The 27,875-nt window shown below is 34.1% G+C and overlaps 1 protein-coding gene across 1 annotated transcript in view; it reads right to left on the bottom strand.

The window, feature by feature from the left end:
• LOC133196093 (B-cell receptor CD22-like) overlaps positions 1-27,875 on the bottom strand; it is a 613,523-nt gene that overhangs the window by 32,922 nt on the left and 552,726 nt on the right. The window contains exons 6-7 of the mRNA XM_061332034.1: positions 9,672-9,941; positions 9,271-9,540 (exon numbers count right to left, since the gene is read on the bottom strand). Coding sequence (XP_061188018.1) covers positions 9,271-9,540; positions 9,672-9,941 — 540 coding nt within the window. The remainder of the gene's footprint in view (positions 1-9,270; positions 9,541-9,671; positions 9,942-27,875) is intronic.

The raw sequence follows: 27,875 nt of genomic DNA, 5'->3' as shown, positions 1-27,875 counted from the left end.
AAAAATCTTCCAAATCAAATTCAATATTTTTTAAAGGAATAAAAAGCACCAATATTTATTTTGTCACTTTCATTCTACGTGTGCACGTACTCATGGGTTCCTTTCTTCTAAGGACAAGTTAGGGGAGGGGGGAGGGTGTCTGTATTTCCCAAGAGGGGTTTAAAAGCATTTTCAGGTTACTTTATATGAATTTAATGAAATTGAAAATCCTAGCGAGGTTCAAATCCCCCTCCCCCTCCCCCCACTTGCCTTAACAATTACACACAATAGCTATAGAGAGCGAAGTTGCAAATCAGAGTCAATGTAAAATCACCTTTAAAGGACAAGGTATGGTAACGGCCGAATCTGGCCCCTTATTTGATGTAAAAATCAGAACACAGTTAAAATTGTGATAGTTTGTAGTTAAGAACTTAAAATGATGCTTGTTTTAAAATCAGCACTAATTTTGATTCAAAGCTCACACGGAGGCCACAAGAGGGTGCAAAAGTAGGACATTTTCCCGGATTTCTTCAATTCTTGTCGAATTTCGTCAAATTTGAGATACTTTTCACTTCGGGAAACATAGAGCACAAGCTTGCCTATCTGAGATTTTTATACATAAGATACATCTGATACTAGTGTATGAAATATATAAATTTGGTAGATAGGCAAGCTTGTGCTCTATGATTTCTGAACCAAAATTTGCTGTAAAATTGATGAAAATTTGCATAAAAATGAGAAAATTCGGAAATTGACATATTTTCGGACCTTCCTGTGACCTCTGTGTATCCCATAACTTAGAACTAATACTCATTTTGTGGCAGGAGTGACAACAGGTTTTTAACTGATAAACAGTTGCATCACTCTAAAAGACACCCTGAACTGGGGGCCAAAAAGGGGTCTTAGCCTACCTTGTCCTTTCCACCTTGGAATGGCATTGAACACTGACGTAACACACTTCAGTATGTTCATAATAAGTAGAACAGCATTTTGAGAGAAGTTCAAGATCATCATATAAATAGATTTGATATGTCATGAATAAATTTGAGGGTTTTTGAATTTTTTTTCCAATAAGATGCAGCCTCTTCATCTAATCTAACCAGTCTTCCAGTGTTAGAAGAACATAAAACCAACATTTAAACCTATCCTTGACCAGGTTTAGGCTTAGCTTAATTTGTGAACTAAGCTCACTTCTGAGAAACAGGTATGAAACGGATTGAAAACATGAAAGCTGTTCTTAGTGGTAAACCTGGTTTAAACACAGGTGGGAATACGGGCATTTGTGTCCCAGTTATGATCATAATTTTGTCAATTCTTGTAAATTTGAAAACAATATTGCAAAAATACATCATGAGGTCATGAATACACATGCATCTTAATTGTAAGACCTTTCAGTTGTTTGAAAAACAATGACCGAACAACTTTTCTATAAGCTAAAACTAATATGTAACGTTCTAACAATGAACACTAAAATTTGTTGTGATCATTATGTTGTCATTCAAGCTTTGATAATCGTGGAATATATGATAAACAAACATGTTTTAAAGTAACTTTCTAATTTTATGTAACGATAGTTTAACGTATCCTTGAAAATACTACACACTAGGCAATTAAAACACAAATTATGTCAAATAAAAAAAATTTCGTGTCTCCTTACGAACGTAAACAATGGTAATATTTTAAAAATATTTAATAAAAGTCAATCCTCTTTTAAGAACAGAACAAAACTAACAAATATGTTATGAAATATAGTAAAATATGTTTATAATAAATAAATTGTATCAATAATATCAAAACACATATGTTCATAACAAAAGACGCGAATAAAAAGCCAGATGCCAAACCGAATGTACTCGACTCGGACAGATCAATGCACTTTGTGTGATCATTATCGACATCTTTTAGCTTCTGAATAACATTTACATGGTATAAAGATACACTGACTGTTTATGGTTTATAAATACACTCAAAAAGTCAAAATTTGTATACTTACTATCAAGACACCAAATATCTTACGTTTTTAAAATTACTAAAAGAGTTACGATTTATGAAGCATATCTTTCAAAATAACTAATCATCCAAATATACTCATTAATTAAACATAGAAACTGAACTTGTCTCATTATTTATTATTTGTACAGAGGTGCCAAAAAATCAACGCATATGGACACAAGTTACGAACATAAACCATATGTTGTTAAGGAAAAACGTAAAGGTTTTATCTATCGCTTAGTTGTTATCGTCAATGTCAACAATGTCAAGGTCACGCGTCTTTTATTTTTAGCGTGAAACTTGTAAACAACGTTGAATTGGAGCAAGCAAAAAATGGAAATATTTTGATCATCTTTTTTGAAGATTATATCAAAATCCTCGGTCATCCGACAGTTATATCTATGGAATTGACACCATGTTAAATTCTTCAACTTTTCTACGCATGCGTTCAATAAAGAGGAAAGAGTGAAGCAATATTTTTGTGTTGGGCCAGACAAAAATTATTTTTATTTTTCTCCATAAAACTAGATTTTAAGGTTCTGAAACTTGTAATTTTCTGAAATCTAATATCTTCAAGAACTGAACAAAATTTGCATGTGTCATGCAAAAATTCTACTTTTGTTTTTCCCGTTTTTCCGTCACGGTGTCTCTTTAATTAATCATATTATACTTTAACCACAACACAAAATTATTGATGCATATTTGTTTACTATCACAAATTGCCAATGCTGACGTACATAAGATGGCCAACATCAGCCCAAAATTACCAAATTAAAGACCTAAATTTATAAAATCAAAGAACAGAATATAAGTCACGAACTTTGTCCCAGTAACTAAAACAACATATTGGAACCTTTGATACATATGCTGGGCCAACTGAACAAACATTTTTATGCCTTATCTTTTACTGAGCAATGGGCCAGCATTGGCCCAGTCATGATGCAATATCAATAATGATAACTTTACTCTTAATGCTGAATTCACAAATTGAATATGATTTTTATATATCTGAAGCTATAGGCATTCTGCACGTCTTGTTTACCCAGCTTCTTTTCGTTCGTGAAAGTGCAAGAATGTATGTCAATAAACAAGCCCGAAATTTGTAGTTTCTAGAACTGTCCAATCAAAGAAGTTCCTAATTATGTTTTTTTCTAATCTATCAGTCTGAAACGCTATCACAAAAATTAAGTTAGATATACTTTTGATTGATATAATCTTCAAAACTGTCGATCACCCTTTTTACTACTGACTCAACGCAAGAAGAGCAGCACCAAATGGAATAAATTTTATACGAAATTTTAGATAGTTCAAATAAATCAAATAATATAACAATAGCCAGACGCCTTGCAACAAAATGGAAGTAAAATTATTATTAAAAAGCAAGCAAATCAAAATGAATGTAAAAAATTAGATAGAATCTTGGATTGAATGAAAACGATCCCCGTAAAGTAGCGTCATGTAGATTCTAGTGACGACAGACATAATTTAACTGTGTGTTTATTTTTAAATTTCAAATAAAATGATTATACTTATCGGAAAGAAATTCTTAGGCAATAGTTAAGATAGATAAAGATAAAGGTTTAAAAAAAATGTTCATGACTTCCTATTAGTAAACAATTTATAGCGCTAGTAACCTTACTTTTGGATCATAGAGCAAGGTATGGTTTTAATACAAATCTTGCCCTGTATTTTTCTTAGAATATGAAAGTGATGTAAAAAATTAAAACTCATGCGTTCTGAATCATTGAAATTCCATGTAGAAAGATCATACAAATCATTTTTCTCACATGACTTTCTAAATGCTAATTGTGACGTCATGAAATTGTGCATTTTCCCGTATTTTCTTAAAAAATTGCAGAAGACATCAATTTTCAATGAAATTTTCTTAAGACAATATAGACCACATGCATTACCCACAAAGATTTTGAGATGTGTGATTTTTCAAAGAATTTTTTACACAACATATCCAAAAATTAAAGTGTGGAAGGCTGTGGACACTAATTTCTTAAGGAAAATAACCCTTGAAATGGGTAATTTCGATCTTTTTTCAATTTAAAACAGAGATATGCATCAAATTAATGACGTCATATTTCCAGAATGGTCCTCCTTCATGCCATATTCTTTCCTGATTTATCAAAGTCATGTACTCAACTCATATTTAAGGCAGTTTCAAAACTTTTTGAAAACATTAAATTTTTTAGGGCACAATAAAAACCAAAACCGTACCTACTTCTTTCGTAGCAAAGTGAATACATATATTTAATGAAAAAAAGCTTTGAATGAAAAAATGCATATCAATGTAACAAAAAAAAAAAAAAAAACAAAACAAAACAAAACAAAAAAAAAACAAAAAAACAAAAAACAAAAACAAAAACAAAACAAAACAAAACAAAATAAATAAATAAATAAATAAATAAATAAATAAATAATAAAAAATAATAATAATAAACATACTTTGTATACATGTATGACAATCGATTGCAATTACTATGATCAATTTTCCGATTAACAGGTTATAAATTGCCACATCAAGGCACGTAGAAAGAGGGGGCATGCCCAAATATTCCAAACATAACTTTTTACTGTTGGAAATGTTCATTGAAAAGCCTATTGACCCCCCCCCCCAGTTTTTTTGTTGCAATATAGTCAAATAAGGGTTTTGTAGTAATGTGAATAAAATTTTATACTGAAAAAAGTTGGTACGTACCCCCCCCCCCCCAAACACACACACACACACATACACACTAACACACACACACAAAATAGGATTATCAAGTTCGGAGGTCGTGAGTTCGAATCTCGGCTGCGACTGACCTAAGTCGATAAAAAATGGGTAGCAACTGTTCCTTCGCTATGCGCTCGGCACTTTTAAGTGAAAGTTGCGGGTCCTTCGGATGAGATCTTAAAAACCGAGGCCCCGTGTCACGGCAGACGTTGGCACGATAAAGAACCCTCACTGCTCAATGACCCTAAGTGCCGAGTAAAGGTCAAAGTTTGAAGCCCTTCACCGGTATATGGTGACGTCTCTATAGGAGTGAAAAATTTTCGAATGTGACGTTAAACAACATACAAACAATCAATCAATCAAGTCTGCACAATTTTCCTGTTTTGTTTTTGCTTGTCCAGTTTTTTCTTTCCAGATCAATAGAATTTGTTTCTCTGGCTGCCCCCCCCCCCCCCCCCCCTTAAGCTTTCAAAAACGATGCTACGTTCCCGACAACTATGCTAGGAATGTGGTCATAAAAAAACTAATTTATACATGTAATATATCGGAAAATTACGAAAGTTATTAGAACCAATCTACAAGTACGTAGAAAAAGTTTATAAAAGGCGTTATAAAGAAAGCCTATCAGAAGCAATATATGGAGAAAAAATAAAAGAACGTTATAACGCGAAGAAAGGCCTAATAAAGGTTTTAAAAAAGACCTTATTACGCCTTTCAAAAGGTGTTTTACGCCTTTTCAATAAAGGCTTTAAAACCCCTTTTCAAAGACGATATTACGCCCGGGGGGCTGAAATGTTGACCCTTGGGGCATGATTTTCACAATTTGGTATAGGAATAATTTCTAAAAATTATTGTAATGATATCATGGGAAAATAAGATATTTAAATGTGCAATATATTTTCAATTTTTAAACTGCTTTTTTTTCCAAAAGAAACGAAATGAGTTTTCAAACGTATAATATATATATTATTAAATTTTAACATGTGACCAGCAAAGCCCAAACTGCATCTATTTTATAAGTAGAGTGTTGACTTCTTTCAATACTCATACTAACAATTGTCTGCAAAATGTGCAGACGTATAGAAATTATTGTAAATGTTGCATAAATACAGATTTGATTCCAATTTGATTCCACCACTCAGATAAATATTACCAAATACATCTAACAACGCCTTAACATTTTTCAATATAACGGTATCCCAAACAGGCCCATAATACAAGATGAACATACCCACCCTATCCCACTTATAGGAGAATATTCTTGCTGTAGTATTAATTGGAAAACATTAACTTCTTTTTGACTATATCTTTTGTTTTTTGTTTTTGTTTTTGTTTTTGTTGTTTTTGTTTTTAAGCCCTTTTTGGCGTTATAACGCCTTTCACTTCGTGTTATCATATGTACCTTTTTCGCATTGATACGTCTTTTGAAAAGGCGATATTACGCCTTTTAATTTTTTTCATCAATAGATTGATCTTCAGAGACTTTCTAGAAAATAATTAATAAAGTACAATAAATCTAAAGAAATGTTGATTCATTTGACGTTATATTTATACGTCCCTTGTAATGCATTATTTCACTCATGAGATGTATAACCGTGAAGGACTTCAAAATTTAGACCTCTGAATCTCATTCGCGTTTTAGCATCGCGGGAACGTTAGCATGTAGAGGTCTGGTGTGATATAGGGACTCATTTTTTTTAGGTCTTATTATCAGAAAGATCAGTAACGTTTACTTCAAGCTTTTAAGATACTGAATGCTTGGCGCCTAAACAGTTGCAACCTAGTTTTTACCGACTAAGGTTTCCTATTATTAAACAAATCTAAATTCCGAATTCTCATGATATATCGAAAAGAATTGAAAAATAAAGTTCTGATATAGATAAAGTTCTAACACACCCTTTAAGTACATACTTAACTACTTTGATACTTGGCCGTTTCGAATTATATGTATTTGAGAGCGTTTACATCTTTGAAGTTACATAATGAGTCAAAATCATGTTTCTTTTGAAATAATTTCCCCTTTTTCCGTCACGATGTCTCTTTAAATAAATGTAACAATTTAAAAAATATACATAGTAAACATCGTAATATATAGAAAAATTACTCTGATTCACCATGACAGTAAAGACTTCGATACTTTGATAAAATAGCCAAATATCTAGCCAAATTGTAAACTGTAGTTAAATAATTAATGTATATTCAATCATATTGAGAAAATGACACACTTACTACATGCAGGTATTGAATTGATGCCACCATGCTAAAAGCTAGTTCCTTTTAGTTATACAATACAACATCAACCTTTATCGTATTGTACCTGTTTGTACATGTACCTATGTCGGAAAAGTCTTTGTCACAAGCAACTTTTTAAAATGATAAATTAGCACTCGCTTATCAATTAGTTGAAAATATATGGTATGTTTCCTTGTTATTAAATGTAGTGCAGCCTGTGCAACTTGGAATGATAAATTTACACTGCGACTACATATTTTCAGCCATTTTTAGGGGTACTGGTCATAAAGAGAATATAGAAAATCACAAAAATACTTCTTCAAACATCGTCGTTAATAGACTTTATAACTGAACTGTAATATTTTTGCATTCCTTAAAAAAGTTGTATGCCATTCACATTATCACAGTTGTGTAACTTCATTACATGAGACAGTCTTGGATTAAGGTAGGTGCGGGTTTACTGCTTAAAAATTCTTACGAGAAAACATATCCTGAAAATTTAATATAATGTTCCTTAGAATTTGTAGCATTTTATCTGTAATTTTTATTAAACTTGTCTACGTAGTTTGATTGCTGTATTACTGTAAACGCGGTATAGTTTTTAGTACTATTTTTACGCTTTACTATTGAAATATATAGAAAACTGACGTATTTAAGCCATTTCTGCGAGAAGAGTTTCTTTAAAAAAGGTTGGATAACTTTTTAATGACGTAGACGAATTAGTCAGGAATTTCAAAATATCCAGATGAGGTAAAATTAAAATTATTGAGATGAAAAAATCAATATGTCTTCTCGCTAGTTTTTTTGCTAAATTATTTCAAAGTTTGCTTTTATATTGCCAAAATGTTGCGTTTATGGCGTTATTTATGACTTCAACGTCATGTGTTGAACGTAATCACGTTTACATACGAGTATAAATATCTTTACATTTGGAATATGCAAGATCTAAAAGGTGAAATAGTTGCAAAATGTAATTTTATTCATCATTTCACTTATTGCGGAAACATGTTAGGATGACCGGCAACTTATTTACACTAGTATTGTGAAATTTATATTCGGCCCACAAAGTTAGAATGAAGGGTATATTAAACATTTCTCGTGTATCAGAATTAACATGCAGCGACAACACGGCGAGTGATAAAATATTTATTCATGTATTTTTAGGATGTTCATGTTCAGTAGGATTTCAGGGCATAACACATGAATTTGATCACTTCATTCGAAAACGGTGAAGAAAAAAACATCCTAATACTGAGAAAAATGGGGAGGGGGGGGGGAGGGGTTACCGGCAATGTTCTTTCTATATTAGTTGCAAGATGTTACATAGCTCTATCTCTCAAACATTTCTTAATTTAGAATTCTCTAAATCAAATGCATTTCACAATTTATTAACCTGCATATACATAGCGGCTACACGAGATTCAAATACAAAATAAATAATAATTATGATGATTGAAATAATAATAATAAATAACAGGAAAATACATGTAATGTAATAAAGTTCCATCCGTTTTTATTTTTGAGGATTGATTCCATCCTGAAAAAGTTTTGCCTCGGCAATCATGGTGTAATACGCACTTCCCTCTTAGGTGCAAATTACATGTACGTGCGCACATACAACCCTTCAAGTTTTTGGCTAAGAAATTTACGATAATTTTCTTTTTGCATACCATAACTTTTACACTGACTCATTTCGATTTACTTTCAGCAGTTAAGTAATACTTACAATATAAATTATTCCTTTCATTTGGTATCGTATTTAGCTTATTCTAAGACATTACGCATAATCACATCAGAATTCAGACTGTCATTTAATAATATCATCTTGGTTCATACATGTACGAGGTTTACGTACAATAGCATGTACTTTGAATTAATCTACTTGATTCGTACCTGTAGACTATTTATGAAGTTATTTTCAGAGAATTATACGGGAAACAACGTAACGTCGCCTTTGTGACGTAACTGACGTCATAATCAAATGTGCACAAAACAATCGCTCGAATCGTCGAAATTGTGCACCAAAATTGATGACAAAAGCAAACCCGCGACCTACCTTAAAGTCGTGAAGTACGAGAAAAAGTAACATTAAATTAATTATGACGTCATAATGGACCTAGCACTAAAAAGACGGACTAAATTCATTTACTCAATATGACGTCATACGAAGTAGGTTTTACGTTAAGCAAATAAATCAATACTTATGATTTACATCTTGTATTACATCTGGTATTTGGTTTAAGTAATTATTTAGAAATTTCAAAACTTTCATTGTTTTGAAGGTAAAGTAGATATCCGGGTGAAGTTGGTTGTTATACAAATACAATGATATTATTACTCACACTGTACTTCTACTGGTATTGTAGTTGGTGTAGACATTTCTATGGAATTGGTAGCTCTACAGTTGTAGTTCCCTGATTGCCCTCTCTGTATGTTGGAGATTGTGTAGGTAGGGCCTGTATGGAGGACATTACTTGGACTGTCTGTCTTGATCCAGCTCCATCTGATGTCTGTGTTAGGGTTGGCAGCAGTCACACTACATGTCAATATAGCTGTCTGACCCTCAACAACCTTGTATGGACTTGATGTAGTGGTGCTCACTTCTGGCTTATCTGGAAGACAAATGAACATGAAGAATCAATTTAAAGAGCATGAAAATCTGAACTTTTTTATCACGTTTTTAAATTTCTAGAAGAAAACACAATTTTATTCTTGAAACAAATACAATTATAACATTATTTACACTGTACATCGACATATATTGTAGCTGGTGTAGACATCCCTATGGAGTTGCTAGCTCTACACTTATAAATCCCTGTCTGATTTCTATGTGTGTTGGAGATTGTGTAGGTAAGACCTGTATGGAGGACATTACTTGGACTGTCTGTCTTGATCCAGCTCCATCTGATGTCTGTGTTAGGGTTGGCAGCAGTCACACTACATGTCATTGTGGCTGTCTGACCCTCGACAACCTTGTATGGACTTGAGATAGGAGTGCTCACTTCTGGCTTATCTGAATTAGTTAAGTACTAATTTCATAATTTCTAATTCTAAATGTAATTATAATTTATTCAAATCAATTCAACAACTGTTATACATGGAAAATGGAAAAAATTGTATACATTCTTAGAATTTCTATCAGTCAAATTCTCTAAATCAATAGTAAAACGTTTATTCTTGGATTTTTTTTTTTTTTTTTTTTTTTTTTTTTTTTTTTTTTTTTTTTTTTTTTTTTGCAGTTTATGATTACAATTCATTAAATCGTAGAGAAAAAAATAGAATTTTCAGCTTTAATGAGAAATCTGAAAAACCCATTAATTCTTAATATTTTCGTTGAATAATTAATCATCAAATACATTTAAAGATAATATACAATTCTCTTTTTATAACTTGTAAACTGAGAAATAGTCCATACGAACAAAGAAGGTAAGTTTTGTTATAATGAATGAAGAATTTTTAGATGATGGAATTCTGATATCATGATAATTAAATGCATTATAGAAATAACGATCAGTAAATTTGAGTTCAAAAGTCCATTGAAACTACAAAGAGGGAGCAGAGCAAACAGGGTGTTGTTGGAGTTGCGGTCATACATATTCTTCAGATCCAGACATTTGCTTGAGATAATCCATCGGTCATTAAGTAAAACGATATGAGTATGAGCTGATTATGGAAAATGGGTAAACAAGACGTCCTATGTCACCAGCATTTGTTTGTTTATTACTCTCAGACCATACAATGATACATGAGGTACATGAACACATTTACATATATACAGAATGTCAGGTCAAGTAAGGAAGAGAAGTATACATGGGTCATTTAAAAAAAAAGTCCACTTTTTTGTCTTTTGATCAGAAAATAGGAAAAATATTCATCAGAGGAAATTTTTTTTCTTGTCGGTTAATGTACATGGTCAAGCAGCTTACAAGTTATGTTTTGATCATCTCCAAGGCGTTTTATTAAAAAATATTGTATCCCTTCTCATTAAAAATTAACAGATAAGTCATGTCACATTATCAAAAATTTTATAATGTGCTCAGTTAAATGATGGGGAAAATATTATCCTGTGTAGATATGCACAAATTTTGCACATCATATTAATTGAATTCATTCACAGATTAATGTAATATTGGTGTTTTACTTATGTTCCCCACTAAATACTATAATTGTGCATAAAACATTCAGGAAGTGTCATGTCCTGCCAATTCATGTCATTCATGTTACCAAAAAGAAAATGTTAAAATAAGAGTTTTCTCCATTCCACAGGAACTCTTCTCATAACCCTCATTATTATATAGTCTATAAATAGTCCCTATATAATCTATACAAACGCAAACAGTCCATAATACTACATATTCACTGGATTTGATGCCATATTCACTGGAGGGTGAGTGCGCGTGCAGCGGCATTGTGACGTCACAATCAATACCTCAAAACAACGTTGAAAACAATGGTTGCAACGACCGCAGCCAGCTGTGTATCTGAGCAGGAAAAATGTTGGGCAAGTCTATCGCAAGATTATTTTCCAAATATTTCGATGTCTTACAGCAAAAGGAAAACACGGAAGTGTTAAGCTCGGCTTCGCCTCGGTCAATATTGATATTTTTCTGGTGAATAACAAACCATATTCACCACCGAAAGAGTCCATAATTGTTTTATTATATAGTCAGGCTTTGAATAAATAAGACATCGAAGTCTGCATGAAGATACCATTTTCAATAACGAACCTCTGTCGTCAAAAAAAAAACAAATTCACCACCGACAGTCCATAATTGTATAATATTTCATCATTTTCTGTTGTCTCAAGCTAATGAGCGCCATGATTTGAAATTGAAAAAGGAAAGGGTACAGAGGTCGATAGGTTTGTCTCACTGGAAGTGTATAATAAAAATATGTCCTCTCTGTTACCTTCATAATAAGCAAGAACTCTTTTAATTTTTTTAATCTGCTAAAACAACTAGATGAACTAAACTACAAAGAAATTATTTCGATATCTTGGTGATGCAAAATTATAAAGAGAGTACATTATACTTAATAACGAGGGATTTATATTAAGAAAAGTCCATCCTGTAAGGCTCATTATTTTAATTGTACTTTAGAAGAACTGGGTTTAATTCTACAAGTGGCAATCCAATGTACCCATAGCTTCCTTTCTATGGAGGAAATTCTTCTTAATCATATGTCAGTTTTGAATATTTTTGATATTCCAAATAACCAAAATGAATTTTAATAACCATATTTATATTGGATTTCGAAACTTCATGAAAATCCTTAAAAAAAAACTTTAATGTTCTACAGAGCCTCTTTCTTTAGAGGTATGTCCAGTGCACGATATTTTATCGATATTGTCGACACCGCTGTATATACATGTATACCTTTAATTTCATTACACACATTTACACATTGCTCCTCATTCAACTACCATCGTAAACTATTTCAACACCCCAGTTTTGCATGACATCATGTCGACATTGTGCCAGCATTGCACTCTTATATTCTGATTACTTTGTCGATATAGCAGTGTTTGAAAATACCTTTGTTTATCTCTGTTGCAATGTTAAACGATATCGAGTGGAAATCTTGTCAGGATTGCATTGTTTTAATTGTTTACATCGTTCACATCGTCGATTTCGCAATGTTGGACGATATCGAGTCGACACTGTCAACATTGCATTTTTCTTTTTTGCATCTTTCACTTCGTTGACATCGCAATGTTGGAAGAAATCGAGTTGACATTGTGTTGTATCAACATTGCCTTCTTTTCTTTTGATTACATCGTTCACATTGTCGACTTTGCAGTGTTGGACGATATCGAGTCGACACTGCTTCAACGTTGCATTCTATTTTCTTGTTAACATCGTTAACATCGTCGACATTGTAATATTTGACTATATCGCGTCCCCATCGTTTAAACGTTGCATTCTTTTCTCTTGTTTACATCGTTCACATCTTCGACATTGCAATGTTGGACGATATCGAGTCCACATCGTGTCAACATTGAATCCTTTTTCTTGTTTACATCGTAATTATGGCAACGTTGGACGATGTAAACTCAAATCAACATTGTCTATATTGCAATGTTGACGTCGACATACAATGTAGAAAAATAACAATGTAGACGATGTAAACTCGATATCGCATCAACATGTACAAAAAGTGGTGTAAATCAGATGTGGATGCTTAAAATTCCAAAGAACTTTTGGAAAATTTGAAATCACAAAATTTAACCAATATCAATAACATAAAAACATACGACTTTTCAACTCTGTATAAAACCGTTCCCCATGATAAATTAAAGTCCAGGCTTTTTGACATAATTGTCAGCTGCTTTTTCAATAAAAATGGAACTTGTTAATTTACTTACCTTGTCATTGGTCATTTGCAAAATTATTTTGTTAAAAAACATTTCGATAGTACACACAAGTACTCTGAAGTTGATATTAAAAAGATTCTTGAGTTTCTGATTGACAATATTTGTTTGGTGTTTGGAGACCAGGTCTTCCAACCATCTGTTGGAATTCCAATGGGTACCTATTGTGCCCCATTGTTAGCATTCATATGAAGCAGAATTTGTTCAAAATCTTATACATGAGAAAAAATATCTTGCTATGGCCTTCAAGTCGACATTTTTATATATCGACGACGTATTATCAATTAACAATAGTTATTTCCATTCATATATCGACATGATATATCCCAGTGAGCTTTAAATAAAAGACACCACAGAGTCTGACATCTGACACATTTGTTTCATATTTGGAAATTTTACTAGAAAAAGACGTTAATGGTAATCTAACAACAAAGCTTTATGATAAACGTGATGACTAACTTTTCAATCGTCAACTTCCCTTACTTATGCCGCAATATACCCTTCTCACCTGCATATGGGGTGTATATCTCTCAGTTGATTCGATGTGCAAGAGCATTTTCTAATTCGAACAATTTCTAAAACGAGGTAATTTATTGAAAAAGAAGTTGATGAAACAAGAATATCAACTGTTTCGTTTTAAAGTCATCATTTTGTAAGTTCTATGGTCGATACAATGACCTTGTCAGCAAATACAATCTATCATTAAGTCATAAGCTGACTGATGTTTTTCATAATAATTGTAAGGCCATTATTTACACCCTGAATTGCCGACAAATTTTTCCGTTATTTCCCAATCATGACAAGGAGCACAAGTCGGTTGTGACAGGTCGGGAGGGGATGCTCACTGCTCCATTGCACCTGATCCCACCTCTGATTCTGATGTTTTTGGAGGTCGGTGTTTGCTCTGCTCCCGATTTGTATTGTTTTAATGGACTTTAAGCTTGAATACTGTTTATTATCTCCATATTTCATTACAAAGTTCCAACAATTTGAGTAATTTGCTTTGTTATTTTTTTTTCACTCGTTTACCTTATATTGAACAAGTGGTGATATCACGATCCAATAATTTTTTTATTTTCATTTTCATTAGTATTTATTATTACATTTATCATAGAAGCTTTTTTTCATAAACGCTAATACGAAATTTTGAATGTTCATATTGTCCTGTGCAAAGCGCCATTTTTTCTTGACTCATTGAATTTTGGTCACTTGTGCCGTAACGATCGACCTTATTCTAAATTATGTGTTTATTTCAAATATTTTTACACGAAAAAATTTTTCTCCTTAAATTTCATTATTTTTTTTTTCAATTGAAATTTTTTTGTCACAAGTGTTAACAATTTTCGAGGAGCGTTTTCTTCTAGACTCGTCATTTAATTTCAAAATTGTTTGTGAATTTTCATGCATTGTTTTTTCTCTGTTTCCCTATAAAATTTTTGAGAGAAAAAAGAGATTTACTGTTTTTTTCATATCGTAAATTTTTTTTTAATTGTTTAATTTCACGGCTGGAGCTAGTTCACGCAAACTCATTTACCTGTAATAGCTCCATATTTCATTGCAAAGTTCCAACAATTTGAGTAATTAGCTTTGTTATTTTTTTCACTCGTGAGTCATCTTTATCTAATATTGAACACGTGGTGATATCACGATCCAATTATTTTTATTTTCATTTTCATTAGTATTTATTGTTACATTTTCATTGAGGCGTTTTTTCATAAACGCCAAAACGAAATTTTGAATTTTCATATTGTCCTGTGCAACACGCCATTTTTTCTCGACTCATTGAATTTTGGTCACTTGTGCCGTAACGATCGACCTTATTCTAAATTATGTGTTCATTTCAAATATTTTTACACGAAAAAATTTTTCTCCTTCAATTTCATTTTTTTTCAATTGAAAATTTTTTGTCACAAGTGTTAACAATATTCGAAGAGCGTTTTCTTCTCGACTCGTCATTTAACTTCAAAATTGTTTGTGAATTTTCATGCATTGTTTTTCTCTGTTTCCGTATAAAATTTTTGAGGGAAAGAAGAGATGCATTGTTTTTTCATATCGTAAATTATTTTTTACTTGTTGAATTTCACGGCTGGAGCTAGTTCACGCAAACCCATTTACATGTAATAGCTATAGATCAAGGACACGTGCTTCTCTCTTTAACAGTAGACTGATTTTGCAGTGTAACGTTTTTACATCTTTTAAGCTCTATACAATAATTAAAAGGTTTATTAGCAAATATAGTTAATTCTACAAAACATTGTCAATAATAATAAATTAGTATATACATTTCTGTTAATCAGTGCTTGTTTCTACTGTCGTATGTCATCGGGCGCTTTCATTAACGTTGTAAGAGTCAGTGCAATAATAGTTAAGCAAGTATATACATGTAGTAAATTGACAGATTAAGCAAATAGTTCAAGTAGTTTAACGTGTAGTCTAAAAGCACATTTGATATTGAAGACCAATCAACTGAGAAAAATAAAGATAGAAAACAACATCGTAATTGGTAATTAAAGATAAAGAGAAGACACAGAGAAAAGACCAAAGATTGAAAGTAAACCGATAAAGCGAAATAATATACCAGAAAGAGATAGCTGCTGAATTAAACCGGCTTCAAATATATTTGAACTGTATTAAAGTAACATTTGATTCACAGAATATTGACAACACAGAACATCAGTCACTTTAGCGTGATGTTATATTTTCACCGGCGGTGTCTTTTTCCGTAACGTGAAAATAACATAACGTAAGTCAATAACTTTACACACTTTCACTGACTGAATGTTTCAGTAGTGTCAAACGGCGTGATTATTTTCGTAATTTTTAACTACCGAAAATAAAGCAACAAGATGAATCCTGCTTAAACACCTTGTGCAGCACCTTCTGGATACTTTGGTGGAACCATCCTTGCTATCCTTTAACCAAGGTCAAATGGGCTATCCTTATTCTTGTACACCAGTCCCTAGAAACTACAATGTACCATTTCCTGGATATGGTGGACAATACATACAGCCATTCTTTGGGCTACCACAGCCATGTCGAAGCATACCATTTGCATATGGTCCTTATCCCGGAATGCTCCCACCTGGATACATGGTAGCAATACCCCAAACCATGCATGTATGGAGGGTCACAGATGCTACCACCATTAACTCATTCTTTAGATGGAGGAGCTGTACAAAGTCCTGCCATGTCAACAAGTGAAATCCCAGACTACAGCCTGGAACAAAGAGCTGGTTCACCACTAATGAGGCCTGGAGATGCAAGCAATTGTATATCTGATCTGCCAGCAGCAGTACACCATCATCAGCAGATGTGTACAGTTTCCAGAAAGTGTCAACTAGGTTTTCCATAAGTATCGAGTGGAAATATGTCACCTGCTGGTAGGCAGTGGAATACCAAGGAGTCACATGCAGGTCTCTATTTGATTCAGATTCAGAAGGCAGTTCAACCGTCAAGGTAGCTCAGTTGGTAGAGCGCTCGTCCGTGATTGGAAGGTCATGTGTTGGAATCACGGCCGCGACTGAGCTAAGTCAATAAAAAAGGTAGCAACTGTTGCTTCGACAAGCACTCGGCATTTGAAGTGAAAGTTGAGGGTTCTTCGGATGAGACCTTAAAAAAACCGACGCCTCGTGTCACGGTAGGCGTTGGCACGATAAAGAACCCTCGCTGCTCAATGGCCCTGAGTACCGAGTAAAAGTCCAAATTTGAAGCCCTTCAACGGTATATGGTGACGTCTCTATATGAGTGAAAAATTCTCGAACCGGACGAAAAACAATATACAAACAATTAATCAATCAGAAGGCAGTTGTGTTGAGTTATACATGTAGCCACCGATAAGTGAGCATTCAACTGCTGGTTGCCAAACAACTCCAGATACTGATACAACATCCATGTGCTAAAGTTCCCTGACTCGAATTTGAATAAACAGCTTTCTAGGAGTGATATTTTGCCTGAACATAGCAAATAGTCAGCCGTTGTGAATGCTCAGACAATCAGTAATTCGTAGAAGCCATCATCCTATAAAGAGCTAGTTACAGACGGCCAAAAGAAATTGGCTACCTCCACATTATGTACACCCTCAGATAAGGAAGAGGAGCCCATACCCAAAGAAGAAACTGGTAAAGAATTACCCCATCCTGCAACATTTACCAAACTCTCTAATGAATCATCGTCTGTACCAACAACAGCTGTGTATGTTACCACTGAAAGCAAAGATGGCTCAACCAGGTTCACTTGGAATGCGGCCAACAAGACTTCCCCCTAACTTATTATGGAGAATGCCTTGTTTGAACGCTCCGGTATGTGGACTGTTGGCTGAACATTCCATTCGGGCTGCCACTAGAGAATAAATGTTGGGCAGTGTCATGGCTCACCATAATTATGTAGATCCTTTGCTATAAAATCCCTGACATGCTTTTTCCAAGTTTTTCTTTACTGAGTTTGTTACTTAGATCTATTACTTATTATACTTATTACTTAATTGGTTTTATTTATTCATTTAGTTTTTGTATTGATTTTATTAAAATAAAAGCTAGCCAAGGATACAATAAATTCCTCTATTTTCAAAAATTAAAAAAATGTAGGGAAATTGAGTGTTAGTTAATCTTTTATATTAAATTAGTTTAGTATTCTAATCATTTTCAGTATTTAGTACTTAAAGTCAGTAGTATTAAGTTTAAGCAGTTTCAGATTTTTTCTAACCTTTATAATTCTGCTTCAATGTATTCAAGTTATCAACATTGAGACAAGAACTTGTAATTACGGAGGCGTATAAGTGCCATGCAATATTTTTTTTAAAGTTGGTAATTCCAACTTTAAATTTGGCTTTTCCAACTTTAAAGTTGGAAATTCCAACTTTAAACTAGGCTTTTCCAATTTTAAAGTTGTCTTTTCCAACTTTAAAGTAATTAGTTGGTAATTCCAATTTTAATCTTGGCTTTTCCAACTTCAAAGTTGTTAATTCCAACTTAAACCTTGGCTTTTCCATATTTGAATTTGAGCTTTTCTTGCCGTTTTCTTTAGCTTTTTTCCCCCTTATTTTAAATTATTACCACTTTCATTAATGCAAGATTAATACATTGAAATAGATTGGTGAGCAATTAATCTGTGTCAATTATTTTTTAACTTGACCTTCCCTATGACCTTACATATAACCTCCAACTTTGAAAATTATACAGAGAATAATTTCATTTAACTCCGTACTTGACAGTATTTCAATCATATTTGATGTTTAATATAGGGGATGAATCAACACTATATTACGTGCTACAAATACAACTAAACTAAATGTATCAATTCTGTATGTGAAAACACAATGAAATAATTCCTTCTTTCATCATAATTTCATAATTAAATCGTTTCTTCCATTGTAATTACATGTACATGTATAAAACAGCAACACGAGTCCAGCTACAGGCGCGGATCTAGAAATTTTTCAGAAAGGGGGGGGGGGGTTGAAGAGGAAATAAGAGTTGTTATACCTTATGTTTACAGTAAGTTAAACTACAAGTTTATAGGAATACTCAGGTTCGTAGCGTCAGTTTCAAAAAGGGGGGTTGGGGTCAAACTTCCCCCAAAAAATTGAAATGCAAAAAAAAAGAAAAAAAAAAGAAAAAAAAACCTAAATAACTGTTCTCGGCCTAACAACGGCAAAAAGTGTGTGTGGGGGGGGGGGGGGGGAACCAACATCTAACGGAAAATACGAGGGGCATTTGAAAAGTTCTGACTACTGCTTGCTAAAATATTAATCATGCTACTTTTTTTGAATGGAAGTAGAGTGAGACTATAAAAATGATACGGTAAATCAGCAATTACATATTATATTTTTTGCTTGATTAATAAGCACAGTAATGTTATCTTAGGCGTTCATAAAAGATTTTTATTTATATGATACAGCTGGATTTTTGGTCTATTATATAGATCTCCACTGTATTAAACAAAGCATATTCTGTTTAAAACTGAAGTGTAATAATGCAGTTTTCCACGAATGTATCTCGAGTATCAGGACTCTTTCTGTTTACGAATAAAACGCACAAAAGTCTTCCCCCGGACAAGTTTCTGTACGTATTTTCTCATATTATTTCAGCTTCGGCAATCCAAAATTCACTATTGCTTTTGACTTCCGACTCAAAACTATCAATCTGAGTTTCATTTCTATGTACAATCTTATTTATTTTCCATGATTTAAAATTTTCGAACATATCGAGTAACGGTGGGTTTAGAACTACACCAGAGCCATTTTGGTTTGTACAAGAAAATATGGGGCATCCTTACCTTAACCTCTCTTGATCTTTATTCGTTCCCGCAAAATTGGTTAAAAAACCTGACGAATTAATGTCAACAAATTTTTTAACACCGTCCACCATTCTCCTATGATTGTTAACTTTGTGATTTTCTCACAGCATCGTCTTTTTTACCCAATATTTTGCGCGAAATTCGTTAATAACATGCTATGTTTGACACACTCATAAACCACCTCAGAACTACAGAAGCTCCTGCGCATGACCTCTATATAATAGACTGTAGTCTATGTCAGCATTCCTCCATCTGGTAGTTGTGTCCGTTAGCGTGCATCCGAGTAATGAACAAAAGTTGACCTCCAAATGTTTACTTCACTGAAATTGTGTTTCTTGTTACGTCATTTTTATGGTCAGTATGCTAGACATTTGAGATTCTGACGTCTTTGGAGCTAAATTACGTAATAAAAATTACAAAGTGACGTCACAATATGTGTATATTTTTGTGGTCTGTCCAATGATACCAAATTCAGTCATTACCGTTAAACGGTTAATATTTTATCAAACAGTTCTCAGAATTTTTCAAATGCCCCTCGTATTTACTACAGCAAAAAATTATACTCAGAAAAAGTGCCCCCCCCCCAACCCCCCGATACTATCAATTAATAACAACACTTGTTATAATAAAAAAAATGTTTAGACATATAAAAGTAAAATACTAAATTTCAAATGTAAATGTATATCTGGCATCTAGCTTTAGTGATTTGAAAATTTGCCCTTTAAAAGCCCAGTATTTTATCTAGATCGACCCGTTTAAAAAAGTGTGTGAGAAAATTTTAAAATTTATGTTATTGTAAGTAAATATCTACCTCGCTACCACATCCTATTTTGTGATTATTTGAATTGAGTAGTTCTTCAAAGGGAGAAAAAAGCAAAAAATAAAAACACACAAGAAACACTGCTTTTGCAAGCCGCAACATAAGTATGTCCCTCGACCCCAGCTGTGTGATATTGAGTTTGAAAACAGTAAATATTCTTCTAAAGTTCTGTAAAATTTCAAATTTTAGAAATAAAAACCATTTTTAGTTCAACGGCAACTGCATGCAGGTATTTGGATATTCAAATACAATAAACTTGGAGAGTGAGACACTTACATATTAATACATGTACATGTATTATACTTATAATCAGATGTAAATCTCCATCTCGTTTCACGTAAATAATCCATGAATTGATCATTCAAAATATCACATTTATGATGTTGATTTAAAACCGGTAAAGCATCACTTCATGAAAAAATATGTGGTAAAACTAGACGAAAGCAAAACCGTTTTTGGAAAAATAAAACAACAAATAATCGTGACTCTCCTCTCTCTCTCTCTCTCTTTAGCAAATCCAAGGGGGGGTTGCAACCCCCTAATCCCCCCTCTACATCTGCCACTGAGCTACAAAGTACATGTATTTGAATATAACGCATACGTATAGTATTCTCAAACACTTCGAAACTATTTGACAGATTTCATATTCACGGCGATCGAGTGGTCAAAACATGCATGATTTGCACAACCTACGACTTTCAAAGGCTTCTGGCAGTTAAATGCAACAATTAAAACTTGACTAGACTTATTAAAACTTAATAATCGGGGTATTTTCTCTGCAGATACTGATTGTTATGTAGGTGGGAGTTGTTTCTGTGAAAACACAACGCGGTGGGGAGTCGCAGCTTGGGGACGTTTTTATATACGTGTGTGCGTGTGTGTGAGGGTGTGAGGGTGTGTGTGTGTGTGTGTGTGTGTGTTTTCTGCCAATATCTAGTGGATGTAAGCATTTCATTTACGCATATATATCTATAAATTGATGTTTGGCTCCTATATAATTTACAGTGACAGTAGTGGAAAAACCAGGGTTCTACGCCAGTATTTTACTATAGCGCCTCTCCATAGCGCCTCCCTGAGCGGGAGGCAAAGGAAATGACGTCAAGATGGGCGGGGTATTGAAAGTTGATGGACAAGACCCTTCCCTTTCGAAGGTCGTGACCTACATCCCCTCCCCCCCCCCCCCCGAACAATGATTGTGCATTGTCTGAGAAGACAATGGGAGTGTGACAACCCCAAGGTTATGACCTAGTTAAGCTATCACCACCCTCACCTTGTTGGCGATAAAAAGGTGAACTCCTATAATGGTATTATTTTACAATACTGCATTCATTTCTATTCATAAAAAAGAATGATAAACTTAAAGTGCAATCACAAGCTCTGTGAATTCAATGTTGATAATCTTTATGTTATTCTTTAATGTTTACATTTTTGGGGTGGGTGCGTTAAGGTGCGAGATGATTCATGTGTGTGAGAAAAAATAAACACGTACTTAATGTTTAAGAATTGATACCGTCGCCCTCATAATAGGGTATTGTTATCAATTTTCTAAAGAGAGCGACGTGGAAAGAATGTGACCTTTCACATGAGGTCACGATGGTAGCCCAAGCATTCAATCCTTTTCAGAAGACGAACAATGAAATTAAAGTGCAAACACCAGCTCTGTGACGTCAGGATTTTTCATTCTTTATTGTCTCCTTTTTTTCATTTTTTTAAAGCGCAAGTTGGTTCATGTCAACAAAAAATAAATAAATAAACAAGTTTTGGTAAGTTTATTAATTTGACAGTAAATACTCTTTTTACACTACTGATATCAATTGTGTTCCTTCATCACTGACACGGAAGAGTAAGTTGCCCTGAGCTACTGCAATACAGGTGGGAACATAATGAACCGTGCTACTTTTTAAACCTAATGCCACAGATGGGTGCCCATGCATATGGGTAGACTCTCGACTCTTAACGGAAATTCATTCAAATAGGTACAATAAAGGAAATAGTTTTTATTATTATATCTCTGATGTTGAAGTTCTGACAGATCAACCAATGAGAGTCGTTGTTTTTTACGCATCACTGAGAAATTGCATGCATTTTGGACTGTTAACAAAAGAGAATGAATGTATTGTATAAGGGGCACCAAAAAGGACCATTTAATCGAATTTAACAGAAATAAATGATCCAATTAGATTGAATGTTATTTTTAGTTTCTATGGAAATTCAAAAAGTATAAAATAACGTCTTGTAAGTTTTACACGTTAAATAAATCACATGCGTTGAGAAGAGGTGTGACTTGGATTTAAACGAATAATTTGTAAGGTAAGAGAACACTCTGTTAATTATAAAATATTGGAAAGAAAATGTTAATCATAAAATACTTAGAAACACAATGTACATCATAAGATATTAAAAATGTGACCACGTAGCCTAAACTGATACCTTTGTTTGTGTTTATCTGTCACAGTAGAGTAAACATATTTACTACACAAAGTTCTTACGGGTGTTGTACAAGTATTTAAATGCTGCAATGGATGAAAATCAGTGCTCAGCGAAATAAGACGGTTATTGTAATACGAACAAAACTAACTGATGTTGTTCTAAAGCTGTAGTGGTAAAAATTACATTTCTTTATGAAAAGAATTAAAAGTCGACTACCGCTGCATTTTAGCGAATATCGTACACAAGTATGAAGCAAGAGTACTAAAGTACATTTCATTGTCAAATGCTGAGACGTTCTAAAACAATTAATGTATTACTAGTATACTTTTTTCTGACACAAATTAGGTTTTTTCCTTAATATAATGATAGTAATCTAAGCAATGCTTGTAGGAATTTAAGGCCGTTAAACATATATTCTAAAAAAAAAAATGACAGCTAAATTTAAAAGATTGTTCTCTTATTTAATCAAAAGTCATTCCATTTATGATATAATTAGTTCTGGATATATCGTTTGAATCACTTTATTAAAAGAGAATTATAAATACCGGTATTTCTTTTTATGTTAAATATATTGATATCAATCACAGTTGCTCAGATCTTGAATCATGGGACCAACCGCACACACCTGCCATATTTGTCAAAAGTCCTTCAAGAGGAAATCAGATCTACAACGACATCAGAGAACGGTTCATGGGTCTCAAGAGTTACACTGTCAGCAGTGTGGAGCACATTTTTCGAGGTCAGATAATTATCTGCGACACAAAAGAAAACATCTGCGAGAAGTCTCGCCACTGTCAGAGATACCTACACTGAATCAAGTCGGAGGAGGAAATGGCGAGCAAAACATACATATCAAAGAGAGAATAAATTCAGAAAACCCAGCAATTGGCGAAAATACGGATGATTGTATCACCAAGGAAGAAGCTATCGGCGGAAACCTCATGAAGATGACAATACCAGCCGACGATCAAACCAGATTCGACCCCTTAACCTTTCTCAAATCCCGAAAAAATTAGATCAGTATTGAAAGAGGCACTAAACAAGAGACAAAGAATCAAGTTTTATTTAACTTTACAGGTATTATTTAAAATGTTATAAAAATACATTTAAAGATTTAAAAAATTGAAAATGAAAAACTAGTATATCTTAAACTATGAAGCATTGTTTTTGTAACAATATAAGACATAATTTAAAGGGGAGAGAAAAATGAATTAACTCACTATTAATGTAATATATACATAGGTAAGATTTTCCAAGAAAAAGGCAGATCAGGTCGAGGTTACAGAGCCTTACTTCCACGGCCGATGTCATATTGTTTTAAAAAGTGAAGACATTGACATGGTCATAAAAAAAGCATCAAGAAGATGTTTACCGCCTTCATAGAGTTTCAGAGGGAGGGAAGCAGCTGGTCACTGGATAAAATCTTAGGAATAAACGTACACGTTGTGAAATATCAACCCATCAAAGGATCCAGTTTTCTTCCCCTCCCAGCAAAACTAGCCAAAAAGAAAGCCATCGTTAACGTTCAAAACACAGACGACAAATGTTTTATGTGGTCGATTCTAGCAGCCCTTTATCCCACCGCAGGACATCATGGACACCCAAACAGAATGAACACCTATAAGCAGTACCAAGAAGAACTCGATTTCACGAACATTACGTTTCCTGTCCGCCTTACCGACATCCCAATATTTGAGAAAAGGAACTACCTGTCTGTCAACGTGTTTGGTTACGAAAAGGGAGAAGTTTATCCTCTTCATCTAACGAAAGAAAGAGACGTGCATCATGTGAATCTCCTTGTTCTATCTAAGGGAGACAAATCGCACTATTGCTGGATTAAACATTTTAACCGGTTGTTAGCAGATCAAACCAGAGACAGCAATCAGTACTATTACTGTCATTACTGTTTGCATGGGTTTACGAAAGAAAGACTGTTAAACAGATATCTTCCTTACTGTCGAATCCATGGGGCTCAAAAGACTGAAATGCCCACCGAGGAAGAAAAATGGTTGCGGTACACAGATCTGTCCAAGCAACTGAAGGTCCCATTTGTCGTATATGCTGATTTTGAGTGCATACTCGAGAGACAATACGGTTGCCAATCAAATCCAGAAAGATCTTCTACCATTAAGCTGGCAAGACATATACCCTCTGGATTTACGTACAAAGTCGTAGGTATTACGGATGGTCTCGCAGAAAACCATGTGACCTACAGAGGTCCCAATACCGCAGAAGTCTTCGTAGAGCACATGGTCAGATTGGAGGAGCGTCTTCTTCATGGTTTCCGCAATCCAAAGAAAATGGTCATGACGGATGAAAACAAAAAAGCTTTCCAAGACGCCACGGTCTGTAGCATATACAGAAAAGTCTTGACGGGAGAGATCGTCCTCGATCATTGCCATATCACTGGCAAATTCCGGGGAGCAGCCCATAATACCTGCAATCTTAATTTCAAAGTAAGGGAGAGAATCCCTGTTTTCTTCCACAATTTGAGAGGATACGATGCCCAGCTCATCATGTCGGCAATTGGTAAAATGAAACACAAAAGAATTAACTGCATCCCTCAAAATCACGAGAAATATATATCTTTTTCCTTGGGGAAACTCGAATTTATCGACTCGTTTCAGTTCCTCTCCACATCTCTGGAGAAACTTGTTACAATTTAGCTACAGCAGATTTAAACAATTTCAAGCACCTAAGTTCTTACGTTCATGGGACGCATCCCGGGAACGAAAATGAGAAAATGCAGCTGCTCAGTCGAAAAGGTGTCTATCCATATAGATACATGAATTCGCTCTCCAAATTCAGAGAAGAGTCTCTTCCACCGCAGAATGCCTTTTACAATGATCTAGACGAAAAACATCTATCTGAAGATGATTATCTTCATGCCCAGGCAGTGTGGAACACCTTGAGAATTCAAAATTTGGGTCAATACCATGACCTCTATATGGAAACAGACGTCCATCTATTGGCAGACGTTTTCGAAAATTCTCGAAATCTTTGCCTGGGTATATATGGATTAGATCCCGCCCACTTTTATACTTCTCCTGGACTTGCCTGGCAGGCTGCTTTGAAAAGGACAGAAGTAGAACTGGAACTTTTGACTGATCCAGACATGCACTTGTTCATCGAAAAGGGGTTGAAAGGTGGTATATCCACAATCACTAAACGTTATGCCAAGGCCAACAACTCCTACCTGGATGATTACGACCCGGAAAAGCCATCAAATTACATTATCTATCTGGATGCCAACAACCTTTATGGTTGGGCCATGAGTCAATCTCTACCCTCTCATGACTTTGAATGGTTACCCGAAGAAGACCTGGCTGACTTTGACATAACCTCAGTACCTGATGATGATGATCACGGATTTATTCTAGAGGTGGATTTGGAATACCCGCAACATCTCCATGACCGCCACAATGACTACCCTTTAGCTCCTGAACCTTTTGAAATCCAGTCAGAAATGTTATCGCCATACCAGCAGTCATTAATAGCTGATCTCGGAATGAAAGGTATTGCTTGTAGTAAACTGGTGCCTAACCTCTATGACAAGAAGAATTACGTGGTCCATTACCGAAATCTTCAGATGTATCTGTCTCTGGGTCTGCAACTGACTAAAATCCACCGAGTACTTAAATTCCAACAAAGCCCGTGGCTGAAATCTTACATCGATTTCAACACAAGTATGCGGAAGGAAGCTAAAAACGAATTTGAAAAGGATTTCTACAAACTCATGAACAACTCTGTGTTTGGGAAGACATTGGAGAATTTAAGGAAGAGAGTGGATATCCAATTGGTTCATCATGAAAAAAGGCTACTCAAGCTCACAAAGAAACCAGGTTTCAAGGTAAAATAGATTTATCGGGGACCTTCTGTATACAATGATATATGTATTGAATGGCATGTTCTGTGATGTTGGATTTTGTAGTCTCTTGTATAAAAAGTTTTCCATTGTTATTTTGATATCCTTTTCTTATTTACTTTATCATTCTTTTATTTCAGTCCTTTAAAATTTTCAACGAAGATCTTGCGTCCATCGAACTAATGAAACAGAAACTTGTGTTGAATCGACCTATCTATGTGGGATTTTCCATTCTAGACCTGTCAAAGACCCTCATGTTCGACTTTCACTATAACTATATGAAGTCTAAGTATGGTCCGAGAGCACAACTTCTTTTCACAGACACGGATTCTCTCTGTTACGATATTGCCACTGAAGATCTCTATCGTGACTTGGAAGAAGACAAAAATTTATTTGATTTCAGTGCATATCCTAAACAACATCCTTTGTATGATGCGACCAACAAGAAAGTCATTGGCAAAATGAAGGACGAGACAGAATCTGTTCCAGTGAAGGAATTCGTAGGTTTGAGATCTAAAATGTATAGCATGAGCCACGGCGACACGGAAAAACGAACCGCTAAAGGTGTATCCAAAGCTGTCATTCGCTCTAAGTTACGTCACGACCTGTACACGCAGTGTCTTTTCAATAGGGAGACACAAATGGAGTCAATGACTCTCTTCCGTACAGAAAAACATGATATATTTACTGTAAAGTTAAATAAAACGACTTTATCTGCTTATGACGACAAGCGATTCATCCTCGAGGATGGAATACAAACTCTTGCACACGGCCACTGGCGGTGTCAAAAACTGTAATGTACTACTATCATAGAGGGACTTCATGTGCGATAATTCATTCATTACCCTGTAGTATATGTTAAAATTCTTAAGCATTACATGATGTCAATCCATATATTTTATTGTAAATAAAGGTTCTTATATGTTATAAATATTATATGTCATATAATCACGAATACTTCTTGATGGCTTATTAACAAAGATAATATATAGACGGACACACTCATGTAAAGATTTTAATGTATTTTGGTTATGATGAAATGTATGTAATTTAAATAGATGGACACTGTATTGTGCAATTATAAAAATTAAATTAAGATAAAACATCAAATGTTGTTTTTTTTATGACAAAGAAGTTGGCATGATAATGCCTTTGTTAGAAGCAGCCA

This window comes from Saccostrea echinata, unplaced genomic scaffold, assembly GCF_033153115.1.
Source record: "Saccostrea echinata isolate AGI-Se365-2 ecotype Australia unplaced genomic scaffold, CSIRO_AGI_Sech_v1 ptg000030l, whole genome shotgun sequence".
Classification (NCBI taxonomy): Eukaryota; Metazoa; Mollusca; class Bivalvia; order Ostreida; family Ostreidae; genus Saccostrea; species Saccostrea echinata.
This window is presented reverse-complemented; position numbering and strand designations above follow the sequence as displayed.